General features: G+C 39.6%; 1 protein-coding gene across 3 annotated transcripts; it reads right to left on the reverse strand.

The window, feature by feature from the left end:
- DHRS9 (dehydrogenase/reductase 9) lies at nt 1–26683 on the reverse strand. Of its 3 annotated transcripts, XM_017854512.1 has the most exons (7): nt 26419–26597; nt 23772–23889; nt 15188–15288; nt 14460–14829; nt 13016–13274; nt 4289–4452; nt 1–624 (listed from the first exon to the last, which is right to left on the reverse strand). In XM_017854512.1, the coding sequence occupies exons 4-7, from the start codon at nt 14770–14772 to the stop codon at nt 401–403; spliced, it is 960 nt and encodes a 319-aa protein (XP_017710001.1). In that variant the 5' UTR covers nt 14773–14829; nt 15188–15288; nt 23772–23889; nt 26419–26597; the 3' UTR covers nt 1–400. The 3 variants fall into 3 exon arrangements, with proteins under 3 accessions (XP_017710001.1, XP_017710000.1, XP_017709999.1); XM_017854511.1 differs by lacking the exon at nt 15188–15288; XM_017854510.1 differs by lacking the exons at nt 15188–15288; nt 23772–23889 and having other exon boundaries at nt 26419–26683.
- Between the last annotated feature and the right edge of the window lie 1053 nt (nt 26684–27736).

A 27736-nucleotide genomic window follows, 5' to 3' on the forward strand; every position in this document is an offset into this window, starting at 1 on the left:
AATGTTTGACTTATCTTTTAATATTTAGATAAGAGACGATACTTAACATTCACAAGTTACTCTAAATACTGGGGACTATAAGCACAGGGCAGGCCATGGTGAAGATCATTTGGAATGGGCAAGTCTTTCAATGTCCCTTACATCATACCAAGCAGGCAAAGCCTACATACAGGGCAGGACCTGCCTGTGTGATGTACCATTCCAGCCCCTCTTTTCAAAGAAAACTTGAGCAGGGACCCTAGGACACCACCAGCAATGGTGGGTCTCCCTTTTGTAATCCAAATAAGCAGGATCTAAATGAGTCCAGGTTGGAGCAGGTAAAGAATGGGGTTGAAAAGGAGAAGTGCTCTTGAAATTGGCCAATCTCATAGCCTGGAGCAGGCACCTGTGGTTAGCTGAGTCACACTGCCTTGGGATTAGCCAGCTCTGCTTTCTGTTTCAACAACAAAAAGTCTTGCAAAACTGCTGGCATATGAGACAGAGGTATCCAGAAAATTTTGGCATCTTTTCCAGCAGCATAATGAGTCTTAGGGAAGACACTTGTTAGAGCGTGGTCCATGCACTCTACCACCGGAGAGAGGTCCGTGTTCGCATAGGATTTATTGCCTTTCAGTTTGTCTAGACCTAAAAAGAGACAAAAGCACATTTACTCTTTGGAAGAAGGGGAAAGCAGAGTGGAAGTCTAGGGTGCAAAGGGGAGGATGGATACAAGGGGATTTTTTCTGACTTGCCCGTTATAACGGAGGCTCATTTTGAGGATTTACTATCTATTCCTCAGAAAAGGATACTACAGTGCTTTCTTTAGACCAGTGGCTCTCGAGATTGGGTGGGCAGCAGAATCTTCTAGAGAGCTCATTAAAACTCAGGTTTCTGGGTTCCACCTCCAGAGTTTCTGACTGAGGTATGAGGTGGGGCCCAAGAATGTGCATTTCTAACAAATTTCAAGATGATGCTGATGTTGCTGGTCCAGGGATCAAACTTTGAGAGCCAGTGCTTTAGAGCAATGAGCAAATGATACTTCATAAAGCCCATGAGGCCCCTAAGCCTAGAAAGTTGTATGTTTGATTTCTAATTTGTTTTAGGGGATTATGTATCTAGAGAAAATGTGGGTTGCACATGTGCTTGTGCATGTATGTGCATGCATGTGTGGATGTGAGTGCGCACTTGTATACCACAGGCTTCTATAATCTGTAAATAGAGAATCATCCCAAATGTACCCACTCAGAAAGCTACAAGGATCCCAGTTCTCATGCAAATGAAATGTTTGAATAATGAATGAAGGTACCTTTACAGAGGCAGGTTTTTTACAAGGGATTAGTGGTGGTTTAGAACCCTAGTCTTTTGAATACATGGCGTTGGGAAAACAGTATATCTACATGCAGAAGAATGAAACTGGATCTTACACCATATAAAAAAAATCAACTCAAAATGGATTGAAGACTTAAAAATAAGACCTGAAATTATAAAACTGCTAAAAGAGGCCTGGCATAGTGGCTCACACCTGTAATTACAGCAGTTTTGGGGGCTGAGGTGGGAAGATCACTTGATCCCAGGGAGTTCAAGACTATCCTGGGCACCATAGTGAGACCTCATCTCTATTGAAAACAAACAAACAAAAACTACTAGAAGAAAACATAAAGGAAATACTTCTTGATATTGGTCTGGGCAATGATTTCTTTTGATATGACCCCAAAAGCACAAAACTAAACAAACGCAAAACTAGATAAGTGGGATTATATCCAACTAAAAAACTTCTGCACAGCAAAGGAAACAGTTAAAAGAGTGAAGAGACAACATATAGAATGTGAAAAAATATTTGCAAACTTTATATCTTATACACAGTTAATATTCAAAATATATAAGAAACTCAGATAACTCAACAGCAAGAAAAAAAATAGTCTGATTAAAAAATGGGAAAAGAATCTGAATAGACTTTTCTCAAAAGAAGATACAAATGGCCAACAGGTATATGAAAAAAATGTCTGTCATCACTAATCATCACGGAAATGCAAATTAAAACCACATGAGATATCACCTCACATTTGTTAGAATGGCTATTATCAAAAGACAAAAGGTAACAAGTATTGACAAGGGCATGGAGGAAAAGAACTCTTGTATACTGTTGTTGAGAATGTAAATTAGTATAGCCATTATGGAAAATGGCACAGAGATTTCCCCCTCAAATTCAAAGTAGAGCTATCGTACGATTCTCACATACTTTTAAAACATACCTGAGTTGTGTCTTCTCAAAGGAAAGTCTATGAAGTTAGATCTTTCTTTCAACTTCAGGTCCCACTGGCCACAAGTTGTTCAAAGAACCTAATATTCTTAGTGGCTATTTTAAACTCCTACTATCCCAACTCGGGAAATTAAGAAAAGATGACCTTACATTTGTGGTCTACTTTGAGACTGTGCCTTTGGCTCATCTCCAAGTCCTGACTTGAAAACTCTAATAAGGACAACCAGTCCGAAACTGAGCTCATTGGCTTTTGGTATTTCTGAGACAGAACACAAGAACCAGGAACCAAGCCAAAAATAATTGGAGATGGAAGTCAGTGATATATTTAAAGGCGTTTAAAAAGTATCGGTGTCAATATTAAACAGAGAAAGCGCTTTTAAATGAGGGGTTTTGTTTATGAAGTATTAAGTTCAGTCTTAGGTGGAACCTACATAGAACCTTCAGAGTCAGGAACTGAAAAGTAGAGCATTTGATGGCAGTGGTTCTAAACTTATAGTGACATGTCAGCACTAAGATGTTTTAAGACCAGACATTTCAGTTGACATATAGATAATGTGTGTACCTCTGTGTCTGTGTCTGTGTGTGTCTGGGGTAGTGGTGGTTGGAGGAGTCAGTCATTTTAAAAACCTCTCCAGGGGGTTCTGACTTGGCTTTTGGTTCTGCCTTGAAAACTGTTGACCATGAACCTTGACACAGTTGACTGTCTTACCAAGTCCACTGATCAAGAGGCGTGGGCACAGTTTGGAGGAATAGAACTACACATACTTAGTGGAACCCTGCTCAACTCAAAGCAGGAGCTCAGTAAGTATTTGAGGAATATCAAGTAAACTTTAACTGACCCAACAAGTTTGTGGTGGAAGGGAAGGCCTGATTACAGGAGTGTGACCAAAGTCCTTAATGCCTTGTTCACATTATAGTGCCACCACCAATCATAAATGGCACGGTCAGGCTGCCTGGGTCCAAATCTAGCTCTTCCACTTACTGGTGGTACAAATTTGGTAAGTTACTTCTCTATGCCTCTATTTCTATAAAATGAAGATGATAGTAGAGTTTTTGGGGGGATTTTAAATGAGTGTCCATGTAAAGCACTTAGAATGGTGACAAGTACATAGTAAATATTTACTATTTGTTAGCCGTCATTATATCATCTTTTTTATTATTCTCCCATCACTGACTCAATCTCTGACTTATTCTCCCATCTCTGACTCAATCTCTTGACCAGGAAGGCTCCTGGTGTCTTCCATCTCCTCCTCCATGTGTTCCTGCTCCAGACAGTTTACACCCAAGTAATTATTTCCTGTCCTTTGAGTCTTATTCAAACCTGACCTGCCCCATTAGGGTTTCTTAACCAGCAATGCTCTTTTCCTGGTCTGAATTCCCTGGGGAATTAGAAACCACATCATCTAGCACCATTTCTGGGCTGTTAGATTACACTAAGAAGTAAAGGATCAATTTTATTGTGTGCTACATTGTTTCATTGTTTTACATTTTCACTTGGTTACTTCTTGTCAACTAGATTGTAAACTAGTTAAAGGTCAGAGGCTGAAACTTCTCTATCTTTTGTAACCACCATAAATCCTTAAAAAATGCCAAGTGTACAGTTGGTGCTTGACGAAAAGAGGAGGTATGGCAAAGGTGAAGACCGTGGGCTGGAGTCACCTGCCTGGGCTCAGGTCCAGGCATGACTAGGAGGTGTTGTGTAATCTTGGGCAGGACATTTCACTTTCCCAAGCCTCTACTCATTACTCTAATAGTTTTTTAGGAGTAAATGATATAATTCATAAGACACTTAGCGGATAGACACATAAGATACTTGGCAGTTTGTGTGTGGCAGACACATAAGACACTTGGCAGTTTGTAATTGCTCAGTAAATGTTTATAAACAGAAGCAAGAGATGACACTGAAATTAATAGGAGATCCCTGATCCATGGTTAAGATCCTTATTGGGGTATTACTCAGAACGTTGTTATTTCATTTGTATTTGAATCTCCTTCATGCTGTTCAGGACAAAGAACTCCAGAGGACACTGGCACCACCCAGAAACTCACTTTTTTCAATGTAACCTTCTCCATATTGTTGTTTGATGTCTGGAGACAGCTGCTTCCAAATGGCGAGTTTTTTTTCAGTTGCCTGTACTGGATCTGCCAAGTTTGTTTTGAACAATCCTGGTTCAATACACGAGACGTGCACACCAAAAGCTTTCATGTCCCGTCTGTGAAAAGAACCCATGGAAGATGTTTACTCCAGGTTTGTTTAGAAAATATTTTCTATTTGAGTGACTATTTTCTCTTGAATTTTTTCATGGAATCACAGATTTGGGTACATTTGAAAGAAATATCTTATTCTCTCTCCCTTTCATTTTGCAAGTGAGGAAACTGAGGTTTAGAGTGGTGAAGTGAGGACTAGTTAACGGCAGGATAGGAAAGGGATCTGGGTAGACACCACCCCCAGCCCACTGTTGTTCTTCCTAGAGTGTTCTTCATGCTCTCATCATTGATTAGTGCACATTCAGGTTATGAACAGGTTTCTTATCAGTACTTAAACCACCTTATGGTGAAATGAACTAATGATAGCCTGGATGGACAAGTTCACCTCCATTCTAGCAACATAAGGAGACTGCAGCACAAATGAGGATGTGCTGAAGGACACAATACGATAATCCCTGATGTGACTAACCTGCTCCCTATTCTGTTGAGCTGTTGAGCATGCTTTTTTCTTTTTTTTCTTTCTTTCTTTTTTTTTTTTTTATCATGCTGCAGCAGAAAACTGAAAGCCTACTCATTCCCTAGGCATCTAGGTTTTACAGGAATCATGGTGCGCCTTTCTTTAAAGCAAACCAATATACAGATGCTCCTCGACTTCAGATGGGGTCACATCCTGATAAACTCATTGTAAGTTGAAAATATCCTATGTCAAAAAATGCATTTAATATACCTAACCTGCCGAACATCATGGCTTAGCCTAGCCTACGTTAAACATCCTCAGAACACTGACATTGGCCCACAGTGGGGCGAAATCATCTGGCCACACAGTGCCCTGCAGGATAGCAGTTCTTTACCCTATGATTGGAATGGCTGACTGGGAGCTGAGGTTCACTGCACTGCACAGCATCATGAGAGAGTACTGTACATATTGTTGCTGGTAAAAGATCAAAATTCCAAATTCTAAGAAAAGTTTATAATGCATGCATCTAAACTAAAGTTGAAAAGTCATGTTTAACATTTAAGTCAGGGACCACCTGTATGGCAAACCAGTATATGAATAATCATTTACTAAATTTGATTTATATTCCTACCAGGAATATATACTATAAGGAAGTATTTATTCATTTTATAGAACTCTTCAGCATAAAACTTTTTTAAAACTCTATTAGTGAATTTAAAATGTAATTTATTTTTTCTTAGGTTCTGCTTTTTAGCAATGTTACTATTGTAAAGTTTGAAATATATTTTCCTAAAAATGCAAGTTAGCTTGACCTTGAGAGATTCCGAAAGGTATGTGACTTGTACTAAAATTAAAAAAGATGATTTCCCAACTTACTTTTGTTGTATTCATCTGTTGCCTGATTTCCTCTAGATCGTGGAAGTAGCAGTGCCAAGAGGCTATTTGGGAAGACTTTTCTCCCCACCCACTCATAAAAATAACATACTAGGGACAAGTGGCTTTAAGCCCTCCAACCAAGCTTACCAGGTAAGTAAAAGCCATATTAAATCAGTATGCATACTGGGGAATACAGCTCTAAGGAGCCCCAACCCTCTCAGATGGACTGCGGCCCCTAAACCTTCCTATATATAGAAATTGTGGAGCTGCCACTGGATTGTGGAGTACCTACGTAACACCATTTAAAATACTAGATTCATGATTCACTTAAGAAAAATACTCTTTATGGATTACTTTTAGGCATGGCATAGCTGCATGGCAAAGCTCACAAACCCTTCAGTTGAAATCTTTTTTAAAAATGAGTAAATCTCTAAGTACATATACTGAAATTTTATTATGATACTGCTGGTTGTAGAGTGGAACCAAAGGTCAACCAAAGAGACCAGTGGAGGTTCTTTATGACCTTGCTACTCAAAGTGTGATCCCTGAACCATGGGTAGCATCTGGAGCTTGTTAGAAATGCATGGTCTCAGGACCCTTCTCCAGATCTACTTTATCAAAATCTGCATTTTAAAAAGATCCCCAGGTGATTCAAATGCACATTAGTTTTTTGGAAGAATTGTTCCAATATTTTTGTGTTTATTTCCTAGGAGAATCAAACTTGGCAACCTGATCAAATGGTAAAATGAAGTTGCTCTATCTTTCTTAATTTCAGTGGAATAATTTTAACCTTTTATTAGTAAACTAAACCTCGGTCCATTGTATAGATCATAAACTCTAGCATATGCCTTCAACAAATAATAGTCGAATAAATAAATGGGTGAATCGAAGGAAAAACTATATCCAACTTTGTCTTCTCACTTGCCTACTGCAGCACCACTCAGCTGAATATCTTCCACTTGCTTCTCTAGTCCTTTCCTCCACCCTCTGTCTGCACCATATCCTGGGAGTCTTACCTGCACTAAGTATTCTCTGGCTTCTGTTGAGTTCAGTTTATTGAAAGTGCCAGTGGGAGATCAGGAAAGAGGTGAGAGTGTCAGATTAGTTATCCTCCTGTGGTGTCAACACTGGTTATTTTTATCCCTTAACTGAAGACAACAGCCTCTGCGTCTCCAGGTTCTGGAAACTGCCCTGTCTCCTTGTCCCTTCAGTCCTCTGAAGGGAAATACCCCTGCTGTCATTAGCCCATAGATTCTATCCTTTGAGATTTCAGTAGATACCTCACACATTTAGAAGTCCTTTAAACATACTCTGCCTTTTCCCCAGTTTTAATGTGCCACCATTTCCTGCCAGAATCTTGACTGAAAGAACCACTCGTACTTTAGGGGATTTGAACTGATGGTGATAAGTTCTGGTTCCAGGTAAGATGGATTAAGCACACTTCCCCCAGTCTCTCCCACGGAATGAATGAAGCTATAAAGCTTGGACAGCATGCATGGAGCTATTTAAGAACTAATGGTTTTCTTTTTTTTTTTTTTATCTTTGAGATCTTTATTTCAGGTCTGGTGAATATATACCCAGAAGTGGTATTACTAGATCATATAGTAGTTCTGATATATATAAATATTTTCAGAGACAGGGTATTGCTATGTTGCCCAGGCTGGCCTCAAATTCCTGGGCTCACATGATCTTCCCACCTCAGCCTCCTGAGTAGTTAGGACTACAGGTACACACCACCACAACCAAATTATTTTTAATTTTTTGTGGAACCACCATACTGTTTTCCATTGTGGCTGCATGATTTTATATTCACACCAACCGTATATAAGGGTTCCAGTTCTCCACGGTCTCACCATTTGTTACCTTTCACTTTTTTTTTAAATTGAGACAGAGTCTTGCTCTGTCGCCCAAGCTGCAGTAATGGTTTTCTACTGAAAGTTTAAATAGGATGGTACTGTTGTGTCTGCAACTGACAGTAAACCAATGAGAAGCCTATTCTGATCTAGCCTCTCTATATGATTCCCTAACTATTTGACAAACTGACCAGTTGAATATAAATTTGCTGCCACTCTAAGCATCATGTATTAAGGCAAAAAGTGAAAAGGAGTTAAACTTGGGTTCGAATCTCAGTTCTACCACTTACCAGCTGGATGACCTTGCACAAATGAATTAACCTCTGTTAGTTTTAGTGGCATCATCTATACACTGGGAATAACTTATAGTACTAAATAGGGTAGAGGTGGAGCAGGATGGCCAAATAGAAGCCTTTACTGATCATCCTCCCCACAGAAACACCAAATTAAACAACTTTCACACAAAAAACCTTCAGAAAACCAAATCTCAGATGAGTGATCTAACTTTAACTTCATATCACTGAAAGAGGCTCTGAAGAGGGTAGGAAAGACAGTCTTGAATTGTTGATGCTACTCCTCCTCCATAGACCAGCAGCAACTGTGAGGCTTGGAGACAGAATCTGAGTACTTGAGGTGGGAGGGAGAGCACAGTGATTGTGGGATTTGCATTGGAACTCAGTGCTGTCCTGTCACAGTGGAAAGCAATAGCAGGCAGAACTCAGCCAGCACCCATAGAGGGAGCATTCAGACCAGCCCTAGCCAGAGGAGGACTTTCCCATTTCAGTAGTTAGAACTCAAGTGCCAGCAAGCCTCAGCAGTGTGGGCTCATGTGCTCTGGGGTTCTAAATAAACTTGAAAGGCAGTCCAGGTCACAAGGATTGCAATTCCTGGGCAAGTCTTGGTGCTGTGCTGAGCTCAGAGACAGTACACTTGGGGGGCAAGCAACCTAGTAAGATGCCAGCTTGGGCAGCCAGGAGGGTGCTTGTGCCACCCCTCCCCCAGCCCCAGAGAGCACAGTCCACAGCTCTGGGAGAGACTCCTTCCCTCTGTTTGAGGAGAGGTAAGGGGAGAATAAAGAGGACTTTGTCTTGTGACTTGGATACCAGCTTAGCCACAGTAGGATAGGGCACCAGGTAGAGTCCTGAGGCCCCTATTCCAGGCCCTACCTCCTGGACAACACTTCTAGACTTGTCCTGAGCCACAAGGAAACCCTCTGCCTTGAAGGGAAGAAACTAGTCCTAGCAAAATTCATTACCTGCTGACTAAAGAGCCTTTGGGCCCTGAAAAATCAGGAGCAATACCCAAGGTACTCACCATGGGCCCTGGGTGAGACTCAGAGACATGCTGGCCTCAGGTGTGACCTAGGACATTCCCAGCTGTGATGGCTATAGGGGGAGACTCCTTGTGCTTCAGAAAAGGAGAGGGAAGAGTAAAGGAGATGTTGTCTCGCAGCTTAGGTGCCAGCTTGGTTTGACCGCAATGGGGTAGAGCACCAAGTGGGTACTAAGCGTCTCCAATTCCAGGCCTTGGGTCTTAGATGGCATTCTCGACCTATCCTGGGCCAAGGGGAGCCCAGTGCCCTGAAATGAGAGTCTCAAGCCTAACAACATTCACCACAAGCTGATTGAAGAGCCCTTGGGCTTTGAGTAAACATTGGTCATAGCCAGGCAGTACTTGCTGCAGGCCTGAGATTGTGGTAGCTACGGTGAGAGATTCCTCTGCTTGTGAAAAGGGGAGGGAAAAGTGGGAAGGACTTTGTATTGTGGTTTGGATGCTGGCTCAACCACAGTAGAATAGAGTATAAGGTAGATTCCTAAGGTTTCTGACTCCAGTCCCTGGCTTCCAGATGGCACCTCTGGACACCCCACCCAGGTGTAGGGAGACCTTGCCACCCTGAACGGAAGGACACAAGTCTTATTGGCTGGCTTCACCACCTGCTAATTGTAGAGCCTCAGGGCTTTGAGTACACACAGGCAGTAACCAGGCAATTTTACAGAAGGCCTTGGGTCTGACTCAGTGCAGTCCCAATGATGGTGGTCAGGAGTGCTTGTGTCACTCTTCCACCAGCTCTAGGCAGCTCAGTATATAGAGAGAAGCTCCACTTGTTTGGGCGAACGTAAGGGAAGAGAACAAGAGTTTCTTCCTGGTAAACCAGATAATTCTTCTGGATCTTATCCAAGACCATCAAGGTGGTACCTCTATGAGCCTATAAGAGGCACAGTCTTACTGGGCTTGGGGTGCCTCCTAATGGAGATATGGCTGCAGGAACCAAAAAGTTAGATCACAACACCCAAGTCCCTTCAAATACCTGGGAAGACTTCCCCAGAAGGATGGGTACAAACAAGCCCAGACTGTGAAGACTGCAATAAATACCTAACTTTTCAATGCACAGTCATTAAAAAAAAAAAAAAAAAAAAAATCCACAAGCATCAAGACCACTGAGAAAAACATGACCTCACCAAATGAACTAAATAAGATGCAAGAGACCAATCCTGGAGAGACAGAAACATGAGACCTTTCCGACAGAGAATCCAAAATAGCTCTTTTGAGGAAACTCAATGAAATTCAAGATAACACAAAGAAGGAATTCAGAATCCTATCAGAGAAATTTGACAAAGAGACTGAAATAATTAAAAAGAATCAAGCAGGAATCCCGGAGTTGAAAAATGCAATTCACGTAATCAAGAATGTGTCAGTCTTTTACCAGCAGAATTGATCAAGCAAAATAAAAAAATGAGTAAGCTTGAAGACACGCTATTTGAAAACACACAGTCAGAGGAGACAAAAGAAAAAGAAATAAAAAAGAACGAGGCATAACTACAGAATCTAAAAAATAGCCTCAAAAGGGCAAATCTAAGAGTTATTGGCTTTATAGACAAGGTAGAGAGAGAGAGAGAGAGAGAGATGGGGTAGAAAGTTTATTCAACAGAGAACTTTCCAAACCTAGAGGAAGACATCAATATTCAAGCACAAAAACCTTATAGAACACTAAGCAGATTTAACCAAAGAAGACTACCTCAAGGCATTTATTAATCAAAGCTCCCAAAGGTCAATTATAAAGAAAGGATCTTAAAAGCAGCAAGATTTGTTCGGAGATTCCTCAAAAACAAATAACATACAATGGAGCTCCAACCCAATTTGGAAAGGAATAAGTCAAATTATCCTTGTTTGCAGGTGATATCATCTTATCTTACTATCTTTGGAAAAACCTAAAGACTCCACACACATAAAAACTATTAGAACAAATACATTCAGTAAAGTTGCAGGATACAAAATCAACATACAAAAATCAGTAGCCAACAGCAAACAATCCAAAAAAGATTTCTGTTGCCAACAGCAAACAATTTCTATATGCCAACGGCAAACAATCCAAAAAAGAAATTAAGGAAGTAATTCCATTTACAATAGCTAAAAATAAAATGCCTAGGAGTTAACTTAAAGAAATGAGAGATCTCTGCAATAAAAACTATAGAGGACACAAAAAATGGAAAGATATTCCATGTTCATGGATTGGAAGAATCAATATTATTAAAATGTGCATAATACCTAAAGCAATCTTCAGATTCAATGCAATTCTTATCAAAATACCAATGACATTCTTTACAGAAATAGAAAAAACAATCCTAAAATTTATATAGAAACACAAAAGACCCAGAGTAGACAAAGCCACCCTGGACAAAAACAACAAAACTGGAGGAATTACATTACATGACTTCAAATTTTCTATACAGCTATAGCAAATAAAACAGCATGGTACGGGCATACAAATGGACACATACACCAATGGAACAGGACAGAGAACCCAGAAACAAATCCATACACCTACAGTGAATTCGTTTTTGACAAAGATGTCAAGAACATATATTGGGGAAAGGACAGTCTTTTCAATAAATGGTGCTGGGAAAACTGGATGTCCACATGCAGAAGAATGAAACTACACCCTTATCTCTTACCACATACAAAAATCATATCAAAATGGATTAAAGACTTAAATCTAAGACCTCAAACTATGAAACTACTAGAAGAAAACATTGGAGAAACTCTCCAGGATAATTAGCTGGGCAAAGACTTCTTGAGCAATATGGCACAAGCACAGGCAACTAAGGCAAAAATGAACAAATGGGATCACATCAATTTGAAAAGCTTCTGCACAGCAAAGGAAACAATAAAAAAAGTGAAAAGACAACCCATAGAATGGGAGAAAATATTTGAAAGTTACCCATCTGACAAGGAATTAAAAATCGGAATATGTAAGGAACTCAAACAACTCTATGGGGAAAAGTCTAATAATCCAACTTAAAATGGGCAAAAGATCTGAGTAGATATTTCTGAAAAGACATACAAGTGGAAAATAGGTATATGAAAGGTGCTCAACATCCTTGATCATCAGAAAAATGCATATCAAAAGTACAACGAAATATTATCTTACCCCAGTTAAAATGGCATATATACAAAAGACAGGTAATAACAAATGCTGGTGATGATGTGAGAAAAGGGAATGCTCATAACACTGTTGGTGGGAATGTAAATTAGTACAACCACTATGGAAAACAGTTTGGGAGTTCCTCAAAAAACTAAAAATTGAGCTACCATATGATCCAGCAATACCACTGCTGGGTATATACCCAAAAGAAAGGAAATAAATATATCAAAGTGATATCCACACTACCATGTTCGTTGTAGCACTGTTCACAACAGCCAAAATTTGGAAGCAACCTAAACGTCCATCAACAGAAAAATGAATAAGGAAAATGTGGTACATATATACAATGGAGTACTACTATTGAGCCATAAAAAAGATTGAGATCCTGTCATTTGCAACAACATGGATGGAACCGGAGGTCATTATGTTAAGTAAAATAAGCCAGGCACAGAAAAACAAAAGTTCACATGTTCTCACTTATTTGTGAGAGCTAAAAATTAAACCAAACTATAGAGACAGAAAGTAGAGAACTAGTTACTAGAGGCTTGAGAGGGTAGTAGGGGTGAGGGGGAATGGTTAGGGGTACAGAAATATAGAAATATAGCTATCTAGAATGAATAAGATCTAGTATTTGATAGCACAACAGGGTGACTACAGTCAACAATTTATCATAGTTTTCTAAATAACTAAAAAAGTATAATTGGATTGGTTTGTAACACAAAGGATAAATGCTTGAGGTGATGGATACTTCACTTACCTTGATGTAATTACTATGCATTATATGCTTGTATCAAAATATCTCATATAACCATAAATACATATGCCTACTGTGTACCCACAAAAATTAGAGATAAATATGGTAGACTTTTTGAAAGGTACTAAATAGGATGTCTTGTACATAAGCATTCAGTAAATGTTTGCAGCTATTGTTTCCTAATAAGTCAATTAATTTGATTTACCTTAAGCTGTCATTGAAACCTTCCACTGCATATTTGGATGGAGTATAGCCCCCTCCAACGATTGCAAGGCGACCTCCAACACTGGAGACATTAATAACTCTCCCTTGAGCTTTCTTGACCAAGGGAAGCATATTTAGTGTCACACTGATGAGTCCAAACAGATTCACTTCAATAGGTTCTCTGTAGTCCTCTAGTGTCAGCCAGTCAGTGGGAGCCAGCACACCAGGAACACCAGCATTATTGATCAGACCCCAGAGACCTAGAACAGAGAGGGAAGAAAAAGAGGTGTGGTAAGATATTACTTAATTGCCACCTTTGATGAAAATACAGCCTCTGCTTTGCACAATGGTGCCATTTCCTCCTTGAAGTCATTTTCCTACTCTGAAATACTTCGTAGTTTTGGGAAGTGATAGCAGAGAGGGTGGGAGGCTAAATTGAAGTACTTGAAGTTCTCACTGTTACTCTGGTTCTGGTTCTGAATGTCAAATACTGAAACTCTATGAGTGAGTCTTTCTGCTTTTTAATCTCAGATGTGGAGTAAATTCATCTATTTTTCCTTCCTTGCTAGATGGTAAGGCCAGAGAATATTTATATAATGTTCTGTATGGACAAAGAGTGATATCAATCTATTTCACATTTATTTTTGTTTAAGAATTGAGTCATTCACTTGACTTGTTTAAAATGGGAAACATTTAGTATTGTTAAAGGTGTTGGAATTCAAGTGTTAAAAACTGAAGCCTTATCAAATCATTCTTTTGAGCTTCAGAGTCTCAGCCATATGATCAAGATATACTAGAAAAAAAAATCACAAACATTTGTTTTTTCTTTGTGAATCCCAACATCTTAATCCTTGAGAATGTTTCACTCTTCATTCAAAACCAATAAAATTTCTTCTAGTTCAGAATGCAGTCACCACAGCAGAATCTATTGCAGAATGAACAACCAATGGCTCACTACTCTACCTTAACTATGTAAGACACTCACACTCAAATTCTCAGGCCATTTTCAACCTTGCCCATTGAAAATGTGTGAGCTCTAGAATCATTTTGTAGTGAGAAGTGGGTCCCAGGTATCCAGATGGCAATTTGGGAATTGCCCCCATATTCTCCTGTACATTTTAGTCTAAATTCCTTTGCTGTATATGGGACGGGGGGAATAGTGCTTCACAGGAGAAGACCTTGGAAAGTCAATCTTTTCATCTCAGCCCCAAATTCACCCAATGAGACTTAGGCCCAAGGGTCTTCTGGGCTGTGTTTCTCATGCACACAGACAGCCTGTACTTGGAACTACTCAGAAGCTATCCTAAGATTAGAGAAGTACACAGCCGGTATTTAGGAGACATTTTCTCGAAAGTCCATTTAAAACTTGAGCACATTTTATTTAGCTTCAGTTACTTCCCTGTCCCCTATCCCTGACCCATCCTCCCCACTTCCATGTCTCTCACCTTTTTCCCCAACTTGGTTCTTCACCCACTGGGCAGTCCTCTTGACATTCTCTGGGTCAGTCACATCCAGAAGCACAGTACGAAGTCTCTCTGAGGTTTCTGCCTTTAAAGCGGTTGATCCTGATTCAGTCAGACAGGCAGCAATTACATGGAATCCCTTTTTATCAAAAGTTCTGGCTGCCAGGTTTCCAAAGCCCGAGTCACATCCGGTGATAAAAATGTACTTATCAGTGATGTCTGCAATCTTTAGTTTTCCTTTCCGAGTCCACAGAAAACCACAGAGGATTAGGAGGCCTAGCACCCAAAAGAGCATTTTCCCCCGTGTGTGATAGGTACACTCCTTTCTTGTATAATAAAAGAAGTTGGTGTCCTGAGTGTTCAAAGTGAAAAAGAAAATTCAAATTAGAACCACCAAGGCGTTGTAACCCAGGACTGATGATATTTTAATGCATTTGTGTGGATAAACAGAAAAAGAAACAACAACTCTTATTTGGTTGGTTGTTGGGAAGATGGCCATTTAAATGATAAATTGCTCCTCTAAAATAATGCAAAAACTAACCCAGTAGTATTCAGAGAAATTAAATGGAAGAGAGGGAGGTGGGAGCCTTGGCAAAATCGACACAAGCCATTGAGTTGACATGGCCAACTGGAGCTGTGTGGAGTGATGGTATTAATCTCAGGAGTGAACTCGCCCATCAGGAAGACAGATTCTCACAGTAAAATCTTACCTCTTGCTAGTTCATGAAATTCCACTGCAGAATGGGCTAAAATCTATTAGAAACAGTTAATCAATTTTAATTGTTCTATCAGACTCCCAATTATCTTCAAACTGTCAAGAGAAGAAGAACATTTTGGTGTTGCCACTAAGAAGATATTCCCAACTTGGCTTCCATTTTCTTATTGTAAATGGGTTAATATAAATCTTCAACCCAACTCTGAGATTATTACACCCCAGTGCAGAGGAGTATTAAAGTGGGAGGCAACAAGTGAGTTCACCAAGAAAGAGCAAGATAAATGGGAAGTGATTGAGAGAGAAATGCTGGCCAATGCACCATGTTCCAAACCAGACTCCCACATCCCCAAATGTTGTCTTCCGTGAACACCAGCCTCCTATGAGAAAAAAATCACATGGACAGAGGATAAAGTAAAGCAAACGTATGCTGTGAAACTGAAGCTTTGACCATACGTGCAGCAGAACTACTTGGAAAATTAATTTTGTCAGGGCTAGAGGTAGCCTAGGGCCTAAAATCAGGCAGGTAAAGGGCTTTCTTTCCCTTTTCCTCAGAAGCCTGCATCTGCGTTTCCCCTCCGTATGTATCACTCTTACCATGGGGTATTGGTGCCAGGGAAAAGCAAGCCATCCAGAAAGAGGACGTGAACAAGAACCTGAGGGTTATGCCTGGGTACCAAGGCTGTATGGCCGGCTGCCTCAGGTCTGAGTACCATGGGCCCAGCCCTCCGCACTCATAGCCATGGGGCAGCCCAAGAGAATGAGATCATCAGCTCCCTCCCCACAGAGGAGCAGATCTGTATTGGCTCTCCTAGCCTGTGGAAGGGAGAGGGGCTGAAGAGAGCACCACATGTGGGAAAACCTTATTTTCTTCCTCTGTGACCCAAAAAGCTTCCTCCTGTGTCCACACAATATCTTTGCCTTCAATCTTGACCCACCCTTAGACTCAAGAGGGGCTTTAAATGCCTCACAGAGGACAATCAGTAGGCCCTGAGTTGAAGTTCAGAACTTGCAGATGCTTTTGGAATCATGGCTATTCCTGGACACTGAGTTCAAAAAGGAACTGAGAGGCCAAGCTAGTTTATAGACTTTGAACTTTATTTTCTTTCCCTCTTTCTTCCTTCCTTCCTTTTTCTTTCTTTCTCTCTCTCTTTTTCTTTCTTTCTTTCTTTCTTTCTTTCTTTCTTTCTTTCTCTTTCTTTCTTTCTTTCTTTCTTTCTTTCTTTCTTTCTTTCTTTCTTTCTTTCTTTCTTTCTTTCTTTCTTTCTTTCTTTTTCTTTCTCTCTCTCTTTCTCTCTTTCTTTCCCTTCCTTCCTTCCTTCCTTTTCCTTCTTTCCTTTGCTTCTTTCCTCCCTCCGCCCCCCCCCCCCCCCTCCTCCCCCCCCTTTTCCCTTTTTTTTTTTTTTTTTATTTCACTCTTGTCACCCAGGCTGGAGTGCAGTGGCACAATCTCAGCTCACTGCAACCTCTGTCTCCCGGGTTCAAGCGATTTTCCTGCCTCAACCTCCCAAGTAGCTGGGATTACAAGCATCCACTGCCATGCCTGGCTAATTTTTCTACTTTTAGTAGAGACGGGGTTTCTCCACGTTGGCCAGGCTTGTCTCGAACTCCTGACCTCAGGTGATCCGCCTGCCTTGGCCTCCCAAAGTGCTGGGATTACAGGCGTGAGCCACGGCGCCCAGCCTGGACTTTATTTTCTTAATATTATTTCCTGATTTTTCCTTTGAATCTTTTTCAAACATCATATACTTTTTTCTGCTTGTAAAAGTAATTTATCTTCAAGAAAAAACAGAGAGAAAAAGAAGATAGTAATGATTATAACACTTAATTCAATATTTTAGTGCATTTTCCCCATTTTTTCTGTATATGTAAAATTTTCTTTCTATATCAAGAAATATAAACATGCACACAGAATTTTAAACACTACACACACACACTTTATTTTTACTGCTGTTTGAGAAACAGACTATTTCAGATTTTTTAAAAAATCAATGTAATATCTTCTTCACTTCTCAAGAAAATTTTGGGCTCTGCTTTTATCTTTCTTCCCCCAGAAGATCTATAGCTAAAGAAAAAAAAAAGGGGGATAAAAGAATTGTCTTTTCAGCTGGGCCTGGTGGCTCAGACCTGTAATCCCAGCACTTTGGGAGGTGGAGGCAGGCAGATCACGAGGTCTGGAGTTTGAGACCAGTCTGGCCAACATGGTGAAACCCCATCCCTACCAAAAATACAAAAAATCAGCCAGGTGTGGTGGTGGGTGCCTGTAATCCCAGCTACTCGGGAGGCTAAGGCTAGAGAATCAGGCACGAGAATTGTGAACCCGGGAGGTAAAGGTTGCAGTGAGCCAAGATTGCGCCATTGCACTCCAGCCCTGGCAACGGTGCAAGACTCTGTCTCAAAAAAAAAAAAAAAAAAAAATTGTCAATTGATAAAAATTAACTCAGAGGAGTATTAAAATATGTTAAGTTTGGAGAACCTACTTGATTCTTGTGGTATAACTACAACTATTTCTAAAGTAGTCAAGTTTTTAGATTACCATGGCTTAATAATTTGGTATAGTTTTTCCAACTCTTTTCTGTGTAGGAGTTATAATTTGTTGCAAATCAATGTCCATGTAGCAGGATTTCCCCTTCTCAAATACATTACAAATGTGTAGTTATGGGAAGGGAAGTGGTATAACTAACTCTTGCAAAATTACATAGTTAAACCTTTTAAGGAAATTTTATATTTATAAATTCAACTAGTATAGTGTTTTGCTCAAATCGCTTCAGTAAATAATCACTGAATGGCTAAATGTTTAATACATTTTCTGAATGGATTCTGTAGCTTTCATTGCAATCTAAACTCCCAGGGGAATTATTTGAAGAAGACAATATTTGTGGGGTTTTATGTTCTCTGGAGCAGGGAGTTGGAAGTTTTTGTGTTGTCATTTTTACCAGGGGTATGCATGAGGGAGTCACAGTAAAAGAATGTCATACATTAGTAAGGCACTCTGTGCTGTGCTTTCCCACACAGGTCTCGTTTTGTTCTCTCAACAGCGTTTTGAGTTAGAGAGGGCATATTATTTGCCTCAGAAACCGGCTCAAAGCAACAAAGTGATTTGCCAAGGTCACTGGGACTAGAGTGCTGTGGCCTTCCACTGTAGGAGATAGATGAGGGGCTCTGGGGACTGCAGCACTCCACTCTGGGCTGGGCTGAGAAGTGTCCAAGCTGACAAGCTGAGGTGATAAAGTCAACACTTCACACCTTGCCCATGCTTGCTGAGAGGAAGGGGTAAAAGTCCACTGGCCAAAAGCAACATCCGACGTCTGAAATAGTTATGGCTACAGGGTCATCTCCCCTCATAGTCTCCTCTGTTATAGTATAATAACTGACACAAGGTCCCAGAGGGGAAAGTAGATGAGGGAATGGGGGAAGGGAAGCCACAAGGAGGGTATGTTCTCTTCCTGTGCATTAAACTGGGTTACCAGCCCCAAAGGGATTGAATTCAGTTGGATGGATGATTTGAGCATCTGTGAAAGCTTCTCAGGCAAAGAGGTGCCATTAGAGCTCTGAGAGAGTCTGTGGATAGAATTCAGGGGTTTCTCCATTTGGATGGTAAAAAGATCCCATCTTTTTTTTTTTTTCTAAACTGTAACTGAAGTTTAACACAATCTTCAATTATGAAAGAAACAACAAGCCACAGTAGTATTTTATTGTCTTTGATTTTGTTACCTATAGAAATAACAAATATTTTCATGTTACACTGCATTTGTTGGAGTTATCTCAAAATATGATTAATGCTGATTACTACTTCAAAATTGTGGTGGTTATTGTTCCTGCCACCATGTTAATAGAATAAGCTTATAAATACTTGGGTGTATTTCAACACCATAGGTTTCTTTTGTAATACTATGTATTCCACTTCAAGTGTTAAAAAAGTATTCTCACTTCTGAGGTAGCTGTAATAGTGACAGTCATGTCAATCCAAATTTCCTAGGACAAACTCCAAAAACTATGTACAATTCAAAGAGAAGAACAAATAGAATAACATAAAATCCATGTCTCCACCAGAACTAGAAAACAGACAACCCTAATATTTCCAATTATTTGATTGAGAAAATAAGCACAGCTGACATCTGAACAATATGGGTTGTTTGGATCCCATATTGGATCCAGACTGCCTGGATTCACATATGTGCTTATTTTCTTCAGCCTCTGCCACTCCTGAAACAACAAGAGCAACCTCTCTTCTTTTTCCCTCTTCAGCCTACTCAACATGAAGATGGTAAGGATGAAGACCATTGTGATGATCCACTTCCACTTAAAAAATAGTAAGAATATTTTATCTTCCTTATGCTTTTCTTAATAATATTTTCTTTTCTCTAGTTTATTATAAGAGTACAGTATATAATACATATACAAAATATGTGTTAATTGACTATGTTTTTGGTAAGGCTTCTGGTCAACAGTAGACTGTGACTTAAGTTTTGAGGGAGTCAAAAGTTATACATGAATTTTCAACTGAATGGGGCACTGGTGCCCCTAATCCCTGTGTTGTTTAAGGGTCAACTGTAACTAAGTTGTGGATGATGGAAGCCAGGCTTCACACTGTCAGAAAGAGGAGTAGCAAATATGAAAAGGGAGAAACTGGAATGAACCCTGGGGAGTGGGATTATAGTTGGAAGAATCAGCATGAACTCCTGGTTTTAAATATGAGTGAGTAAATATAGAAATGGATAGGTAACTTTCTAGATCTACCTGATGAGCTAGAAATAATGACACTCCAATAGCAATGAACATACCAAGGGCTCAGATACCAATTTCTAAACATTGTGTTCATGTTCTTTGGAAAAGCTGACATCATGGCTGAGCTCGGATGGGAATGTACAAAATAAGCCTGGAGAATCTTATGCTACAAGTAAGTAAGTGCTCAATGAATGCTGGAGATACATCACTAGTTCATAGGTGTCAGCTTGAAGGGGCTACCACTGGCAAAGTATGAGACAATTTGAACATCAAAGCCAATAGTGATAATGGATAATAACTCATTGAATAAGATATGAATTCATGAATCCATTCTGCAGTAAATCAATCAATAAATAAGGGTAAAGGGAGAAGTTTTCCTTAGAATTAATATGCCATCTAATAAGTGTCAGAGGAATGATGGAATTGGAATTAGAATATCACCATTTGGCAACTGACATAGCAACAATGGTTTTAGGCAGGAATGATCAATGGATGCTAAAACTAGTGGGTCAAATTCGGATGACAGGCAGTAATTATAGAATCTCAATCTCCTTGTCATATGCTTTCAAATTAAAGAGAGAATAATGGTAATTTTACAGTGGAGAAATCGGACAGATACCACTTTAACCAAGTGATAAGGATTCACATCACTAGTTATGGAACAAACCAGCGTCCCATGCCCTCTGATATGGTGCACAGGGAGGGACACAACAGCTCTTCTGTGGAGCATCCAAAGCTAATTATGCATGGGGAAACATCTTCCAGTGCTACTAAATATATGGCTGTACTCTTCAAAAACATCAAAGTCATGACAGAAAAGAAAGACTAAGGACCATTTCAGATTGAAGGAGACCATCGAGATACAACAACCAAATGCAACATGTGATCCTGGATCAAAATTTTTTTTTTCTTTTTTCAGAAAGAACATTATTAGGCCAGCAAGTGAAATTTGAATAAGATCTTAAAATTTGATAAATAGTATTGAATTAATATTAATTTCCCAATTTTGATAATTATACTGTGATGATGTAGAACATGGCCTGCTTTTTAGGAAATACACACTGAAGTATTTAAAGAGTAAGGAGCATCATGTTTTCAACTTACTCTCAAACAGTTAAGAAAATAATAATGATATGTATATAAATAAACATGTTAAAACCATACATGCACCTGTGTATATAAAGAGGAATGAGAAGACAGATGTGGTAAAATGTTAATATTTGAGCGATCTGGGTTGTCCTAGTCTCTAAATTTTTCAATAATTCTGAAATTATTTCTGAATAAAAAAGTTAAAATTTGGCAAAGGAGAGTAAAACTTTTTTTTTTTTTTCTGTGAAAAGGTTTTATTGGGCTGCTTTGGATGTCATGCACAAAATAAGTAAGAACCCCAGAATTCTGGAGTATAGTGACTTGTATACCACATTGCCTGTCATCTACGCTTTGGTAAACTCACCTCTACAACTACCAAAGAAGAACAAAAGCTCAAACCAAAGTAGTTGGATTCCCTCTTTAATCCTCATCCACTCTGCTTCCCCCTCAGTCTGCACCTTCTCTATGCAAACCCATTTTTCCCTGGTAACAAGCAAAGAGGAACTTTTTTGCTGTTAAGAATGAACTCACATTAAAATGTGTTGTCCTCATTAGGTACAGCTCTGGACTGAGGGTCATTCAGGCCTACAGTCTGAATCCTAGGGACTGCCAATGCTAACCTAGAGTTTTGCTAACACTCTCCTTACCCCAAGTATTATTGTCCAAAAATGCTGGTTCTTCTTCAGTCTCTAAGGTTCACATTCCTCTAGACCACTCGACTAAATCTATCACAAACACACACATATCTTTGACCTCTAGCAATATTTCAGCCAAGATGCCACCTCTGAGCAGTAACCTGGGTCAGAGCCATGGGAACGTGACCTATACACAAAGCTGACTGATAGGCAATTGGTTCATTGACCACTGAGAAATAAATGAGTAACAGCAACTAAAAGGCTAACAGGGCCACCTCAACCACACGATGCCAGCTGTGGTTACCTCTGCGTGGCCCCTTGGTCCCAACAATTCAGAAACTCCAGGAACTGACCTAGTTGTTTGCTTATCTGCTGTGTCTTCCAATTTCTTGCACAATAAATTGCTTAATAGCGTATAAATCTCTCGGCTCGAGGCAGGAGGCAGTAGTTGGGAGCCCAGACCTCAGAAGCAAGCAGGCAGAGGTTCCATCCCAGTTTCACTATTGTCAGAGGGCCCTTGGACACATTAACTTTTCTTAGCCTCCATTTTCCTACCTGTAAAATAGAAATACAACATCTACCTCGGAGAGTACTGGGTGAAGTAAAAAGACCTAATGTCTGCCATTACAGTAAAAACCTTGTTATCTTCATGGCAGGATGAATCGCTTTCACTTTATGAGGCAGTCTGCTCTATGTATTGCTCATATTTAGGCATTGGTTCCTCTACCTGAATACTTTGGATATTTTGGGCCAGATAATTATTTGTTGTGGGGTTAGTCCTGTGCATCGTAGCATGTTTAGCGGCATCCCTGGCCTCTACTCTCTAGTGAGCAGTAGCACCCCTCCCCAAGTTGTGACAACCAAAAATGTCTCCAGATAATGCAAATGTCCCCTGGGGACAAAATATCCCCCAGCTGAGAACCACTGTTCTAGAACTTCCTAGTTTTGGGAGTCCAGAACATCATAGCACTAGAACTACTTTTCTGGAAACTTAGTCATTGGCTCCTTGGTAGTGTCACATTGATGAGTTTCTTTTTTTTAATGGCCTCAGTGGAAAAGTTGGGTTACTTATAAAAATTACTCATATCCTGCTGCTGCAAGCATTAATTTCTCTCTAAATATTTTAAAATGTCATTTTGTCATCAGGAGGATAGGAGGCTGATATGGTTTGGCTCTGTGTCTTCACCCAAATCTCTTTATCTAATCACCTCCCATCTGTTCCCTCTCTCAAGGTTTACCCCATGCTGTTGACCCCCAGCTCCTCTGGGGGTACCATTTGGTAAGTGGCCAACTGACACTACAGAATTCAAAATATCCTCCTAGCAAATCTATGGTTCTCAAGTTCCTGGTTGACCAAGTCAGGGAGGAATGATAATAATGCTATGGTTCATTGAGTGCCTAACATGTTGTAGGCCCTTTTCTAGGATCTATAAATATTTATCTTATTTATACCTTACAATAAAATTATCTCCACTGTATAGAGGAGGAAACACATCCAGAAACTCTGTTTAATTGACTCCAGCTACAGTTGTAGTGGCAATTTCAGGACTGATAACCCAGACCATTGTGTTCTACCACTTCAGTCTGTATTCCCACTCAACTCTGGGCTATACGTACACCTCTCTACATTAGCAGTTCCTTGCATGATACTTGGCATTATGTTGATGTTTAGTAAGTGTTGTACAGCAAAAAAGGAAAAGAGGAAGGAAAGAAAGAAGTCTCCACTCTAGCTCCAGAGTTCTAGTGATAATTGGATTAATCTTTGAGACCTCTGAATCACTGGCGCAAAAGGAAAATAGAAATTATAATAATATATAATATTCACACTTCCAATTTCAATAACATTACAAAGTTTTGGGAAGTGTTTATGTAATATTTGTCTCATGTAATTGTCAAGATATTTCTGGTGTAGAGTAGAGGTCATAACTATGGTCACTTGCCAGAGAGTGACCAGAACTAAAACTTCGATCTCTGAACTCTAAACTGTGTGAAAAGAGAAGGCAGAACTGCAAAGAGATGAACACATTATCAGTTGACAGCAGGCACAAGAACACTTTATCAAAAGTTCTCTACTATACCACACAGATTCAAAAGAAACCAAGAAAGGAGAACTGGTTTTGTCTTTCATACCCCATGCTCAATGCTTTATGGTAACTGCCTGTCAGCAGCCAAAGGAAAACATTGCAACTCGAGTGCTCTCCTTGATCACTTCTGCTTTTCTTAACCTTTTCTTTCTGAGTTTCTTTTCCTAGTAAAAAAGTTAAAAATAGGATTAATTTCACTTCTCTTATTCACCTTCCTCTGTTGCTTAAAAATAAATGACACAGTTAAAAAAAAAAAACAGAAAATATCTCAATATTATTGTAAAGTATACTTTTTATAAGCAATGTAGAGTTCTTTCTAGATAGTTCCACCCAGACCAGTTGATTTTATTTCCGCATAACTTCATGAAGTGTTTCCTTTTAGAAAGCTAGTCAACTACACTGTCAGGAGTTTGTAGAATCTTTATTTACTTCCAGTGTGTTGCAATTGTGGCCCAAGTTGAATCAACAACTATGTTGTTTACCAAAATACATCAAATAGAAAGCATTGAGCAATGATTTTCTAAAGTAGTCTCTTTTTGGAGTTCTCTTGCATGACATTCTAAATACTGAAATGCCACTGAGAGCATGCATGCCCCTTGTATATTTGAATACTGTAAACCTGGTTAACTTACACAACATTCCTTTTCATTTTTTCTTTTCATTGAAGTAAAAAAAAATAAAACCTGGTTTTGTTTTGCTTTGTTTTTTAAAAAACCCAAGTGGCTTTTAGAGATTTCTTCCACACTTAAAAAAATGAACCCTGGAACCTACTGACATAAACTAAAAAATCATATTTCTGTGAAAAATGTGCTCAAATTGTCCACCCAGAAATCTGAAAAAACATTTTTTTAATAGAGCTAAGGGACCCTACGTTAAATGTGCTTGCGTTAAGCAACAATGCGTTTTTGAGATTCTGACTGAAATAATAATTATATTAATTATTATGCTGCTGATGATATAATTGAGTTGGTATTTACTGTCATGGGAGGGTAAGTTCCCTTACTCAATGGATGAAGAAGCTCCTCCTCTGGTTAGTTACAGTGCCCTTGATTCCTGCTTCCCTGAGGACGGGAGGTAAACCTTGGCAGTCAGACTGTGCTTTGGGTAGAGGGACAACGAGGCTTGGAGTTTGCGTGTACTTCCACTACTGGTTCACTCAGACAGCCTCCTCAGGACGTAGCTTCCCTCCCTCCTAGCAGAGGTGTACCAACTGCCTCATGTAGGGAATATCTGCTGGATTTACATTTTGCATTTTTAGTTCTAAGGATAAAAGCATCTCTGATTTTCTTTTGCCTTCCTTCAAAACTTTTAAACTATAATTCATCATCACATCCATAACTATTCATTAATTATCCCAAGCCCCTCCTAGATTTGTTATTTTGACAATGTTTCCTGACAGTATTAGCAGGTTAAGAATTATTGTTAAAGCTATGATTACTTTATTTATGGTCTCTGCATAAAAATTGCTAGCTGGGAAAGATTATATGTTGTGTACAATTATCATTTGTAGTCACAAGGCTTTAAGGAAAGCTTAGAGCATAGAACATATGTGTAGATTCCAAAAGTGTGTTTAAAACTTCAGCACATTTCAGCCACAGTGAACTTTCAGCAGAAGAAAAGGTCTGAGTTTTTAAACACTGTCCCTTAAGACAGTGACATTTGTTATAAGAGTTTTAATACCAGTTCCCATTTCATACCCTTGAAATGTATGAGTTAATGATTTTTTTGTGTGTACTTAAGCATTGAGATTTGTTCTAAAATCTGAGCACCCTCTTTGAATATTAAAAATAGAATAGATAAGTGGTATAACATTTAACTTTCATTTGATGCAGCGTGTAGCCAAGGACATTTTTAGAGCAGTTAATATATGCCGAGGGTACTAGGATAAATAGTACAGAAGCACAATCTGTGCCCTTGGTCTAATAGTGTAGCAGGACATTTCAGAGCCGTTTGTACAACTCTAACTTGATTGTTTATTTTAAAATGTAATTATTGAAGTACGCCTCCTAAACATCAAGTCATTGAGAAAGGAGCCGTATCATCATTTGAAAAACCAAACCATCGCATCATAAAATGGGGAGCAAATATCTGAAGCAGGCTTATTGCTGCCACCCCAGGATCCAGGGATCAAATATGAACTGTTGGGAATTTCCCTGCTTTTCATGACCTACAAGACATTTTCTCCCTCAGTTTAGTGTATATGTGTGTGTATTCATGCAAACTCACATCTGATAATATTGATAAAGCAGACAGACAAACAGATCAGACCTGCAGTTGACATGAATCTGTTGCTTCAATAAGAAACTCATCTAAGATTCCTGTGCTTTTTGGAGACTTCCCACTCCAGTTCCCAATTAATCATATATTCACAGAGTGTGTCAAGAAGGCCCAGAGAAAATAACAAAATATGAATTGAATTGGGACACCCTAGTGTTCCAATGTCCATAAAGAACATTCAAAGAGAGTCCTGGAGGAGTTTAAGGCAAGATCCCAGGTCACACTGAGGTCATTTCTATGGTGAGATGGACCCAGCTCCCATCACTGGGTTCTAACGCGTTACATTCAAAGAAGTAGTGACAGTTGACCACAGCTTGAAAGACTACTGATTGATTCTGCAAGAGTGAGGAAAATCAAACAAAGTTTAGATTGACGTGGTAAATAAAAGAGTAAATGACAAAACTGTCATCAGTTACCTTATTAAAGATGAAGTGGGACACAGAAACTGTTGGTGGACTTGCTCAGTTGACGGCAGCTTTCCTGCTGTGCACGGGGAAGGAAGAGTTGTGCCACCCTGGCCAGGCTGATCCTCTTGAGGTCGAGGTGCCTGAGTTTCCGTAGAGCTCCGAGTACTACATGTGTGAGGAATCCTCAGGTTCTCTCCTTGCTCTGTGAGTCACTTCCATTGTGACACAACGTGATGACTAAATCTCTCTTGAATAGCTCATAAAAGCCAAGAAGCTGTAGGTCACGTTTCAAAAGGAATCAGCTGTATAAATTTAGCCACTTTTAGAAGAGACTTTAAAATGATCAGTAATATTCATTCTATGATGAGTACAATCTCTTGATCAAATTCAGCAGCAGAAATAATGTAACAAAGAAATATTTTGTAAACTGCCAGGTGCATTGTTTTAATAATTTTCAAATTATGATTATTATTCATAATCTCCATTTTTTTTCCTTCCTGTTAGCATGCCTTTGCTTATTTAACACTCCTTCCCTCCTAAGAGAGTAAGTAGGAGAAATCAGTCTCTGAGATTTGTGTTACCACATTTTTTTAAGATTGGTGAGCAAGGAGATAAAAACAACATAATAAAATGAGGTTTTGGAATTGCTTATGGGTTTTAATTTATGTTTTAAGGTATGACAAGGAGAGCTTACTAAAGTGGTCTCTGGAGCTGAGACCATTGAGAATAGGAAAGGATGCCTCCTCCCCTCCCAGAGTTTGCCTGTTTCAGAGTTGATCACAGTTGACCTGGCATATCCTGGGACCACAATGGAAAGTATTGAGGCTGCAGGTGAGGAGGGGAAGAGATGATGCTAATATCCCCCATCTAGCCTTCCACCTTTCACCTTCACTGCTGTAGTCCCTCAGGCAGGTACAAATGCCACTTTGCTGATTTTTCATTTTCAGTTTCCTTGTGTACCGGTTTGTTGCCATACTCTTCCGAGTTCCCAGGCTCTGTATTCCTTCTTTGAAAATTGCAGTTATTGTGGTTCAGCTGGAATGTGCATGTGAATGAACATATCTGTCTAGGTAGAGTCAGGACACTGCTATCACCCTTTAAAATAAGTAGGGATCTTTTTTCTCTAAAAGAACAACAAACCCACTTTAGGAGGCCGAGGCAGGTGGATCACGTGAGGTCAGAAGTTTGAGACCAGCCTGGCCAACATGGTGAAACCCCATCTCTACGAAAAATACAAAACTTAGCTGGGCGTGGTGGCAGGCACCTGTAATCCCAGCAACTCAGGAAGCTAAGGCAGGAGAATTGCTTGAATCTGGGAGGCAAAGTT

This window comes from Rhinopithecus bieti, unplaced genomic scaffold (genome assembly GCF_001698545.2).
Source record: "Rhinopithecus bieti isolate Rb0 unplaced genomic scaffold, ASM169854v2 scaffold_37314, whole genome shotgun sequence".
Taxonomy (NCBI): Eukaryota; Metazoa; Chordata; class Mammalia; order Primates; family Cercopithecidae; genus Rhinopithecus; species Rhinopithecus bieti.

What these genes read in the sequence shown, in the direction of transcription:
- DHRS9 (XM_017854510.1), bottom strand. Translation starts at nt 14,772, where the DNA reads ATGCTCTTTTGGGTGCTAGGCCTCCTAATCCTCTGTGGTTTTCTGTGG. An exon ending in GGTTTCAATGACAGCTTAAG is followed by an intron (nt 4,453 to 13,015) that starts GTAAATCAAATT and finishes TTCTTTTCACAG; the next exon opens with ACGGGACATGAAAGCTTTTG. An exon ending in AGAAGGTTACATTGAAAAAA is followed by an intron (nt 625 to 4,288) that starts GTGAGTTTCTGG and finishes GTCTCTTTTTAG; the next exon opens with GTCTAGACAAACTGAAAGGC.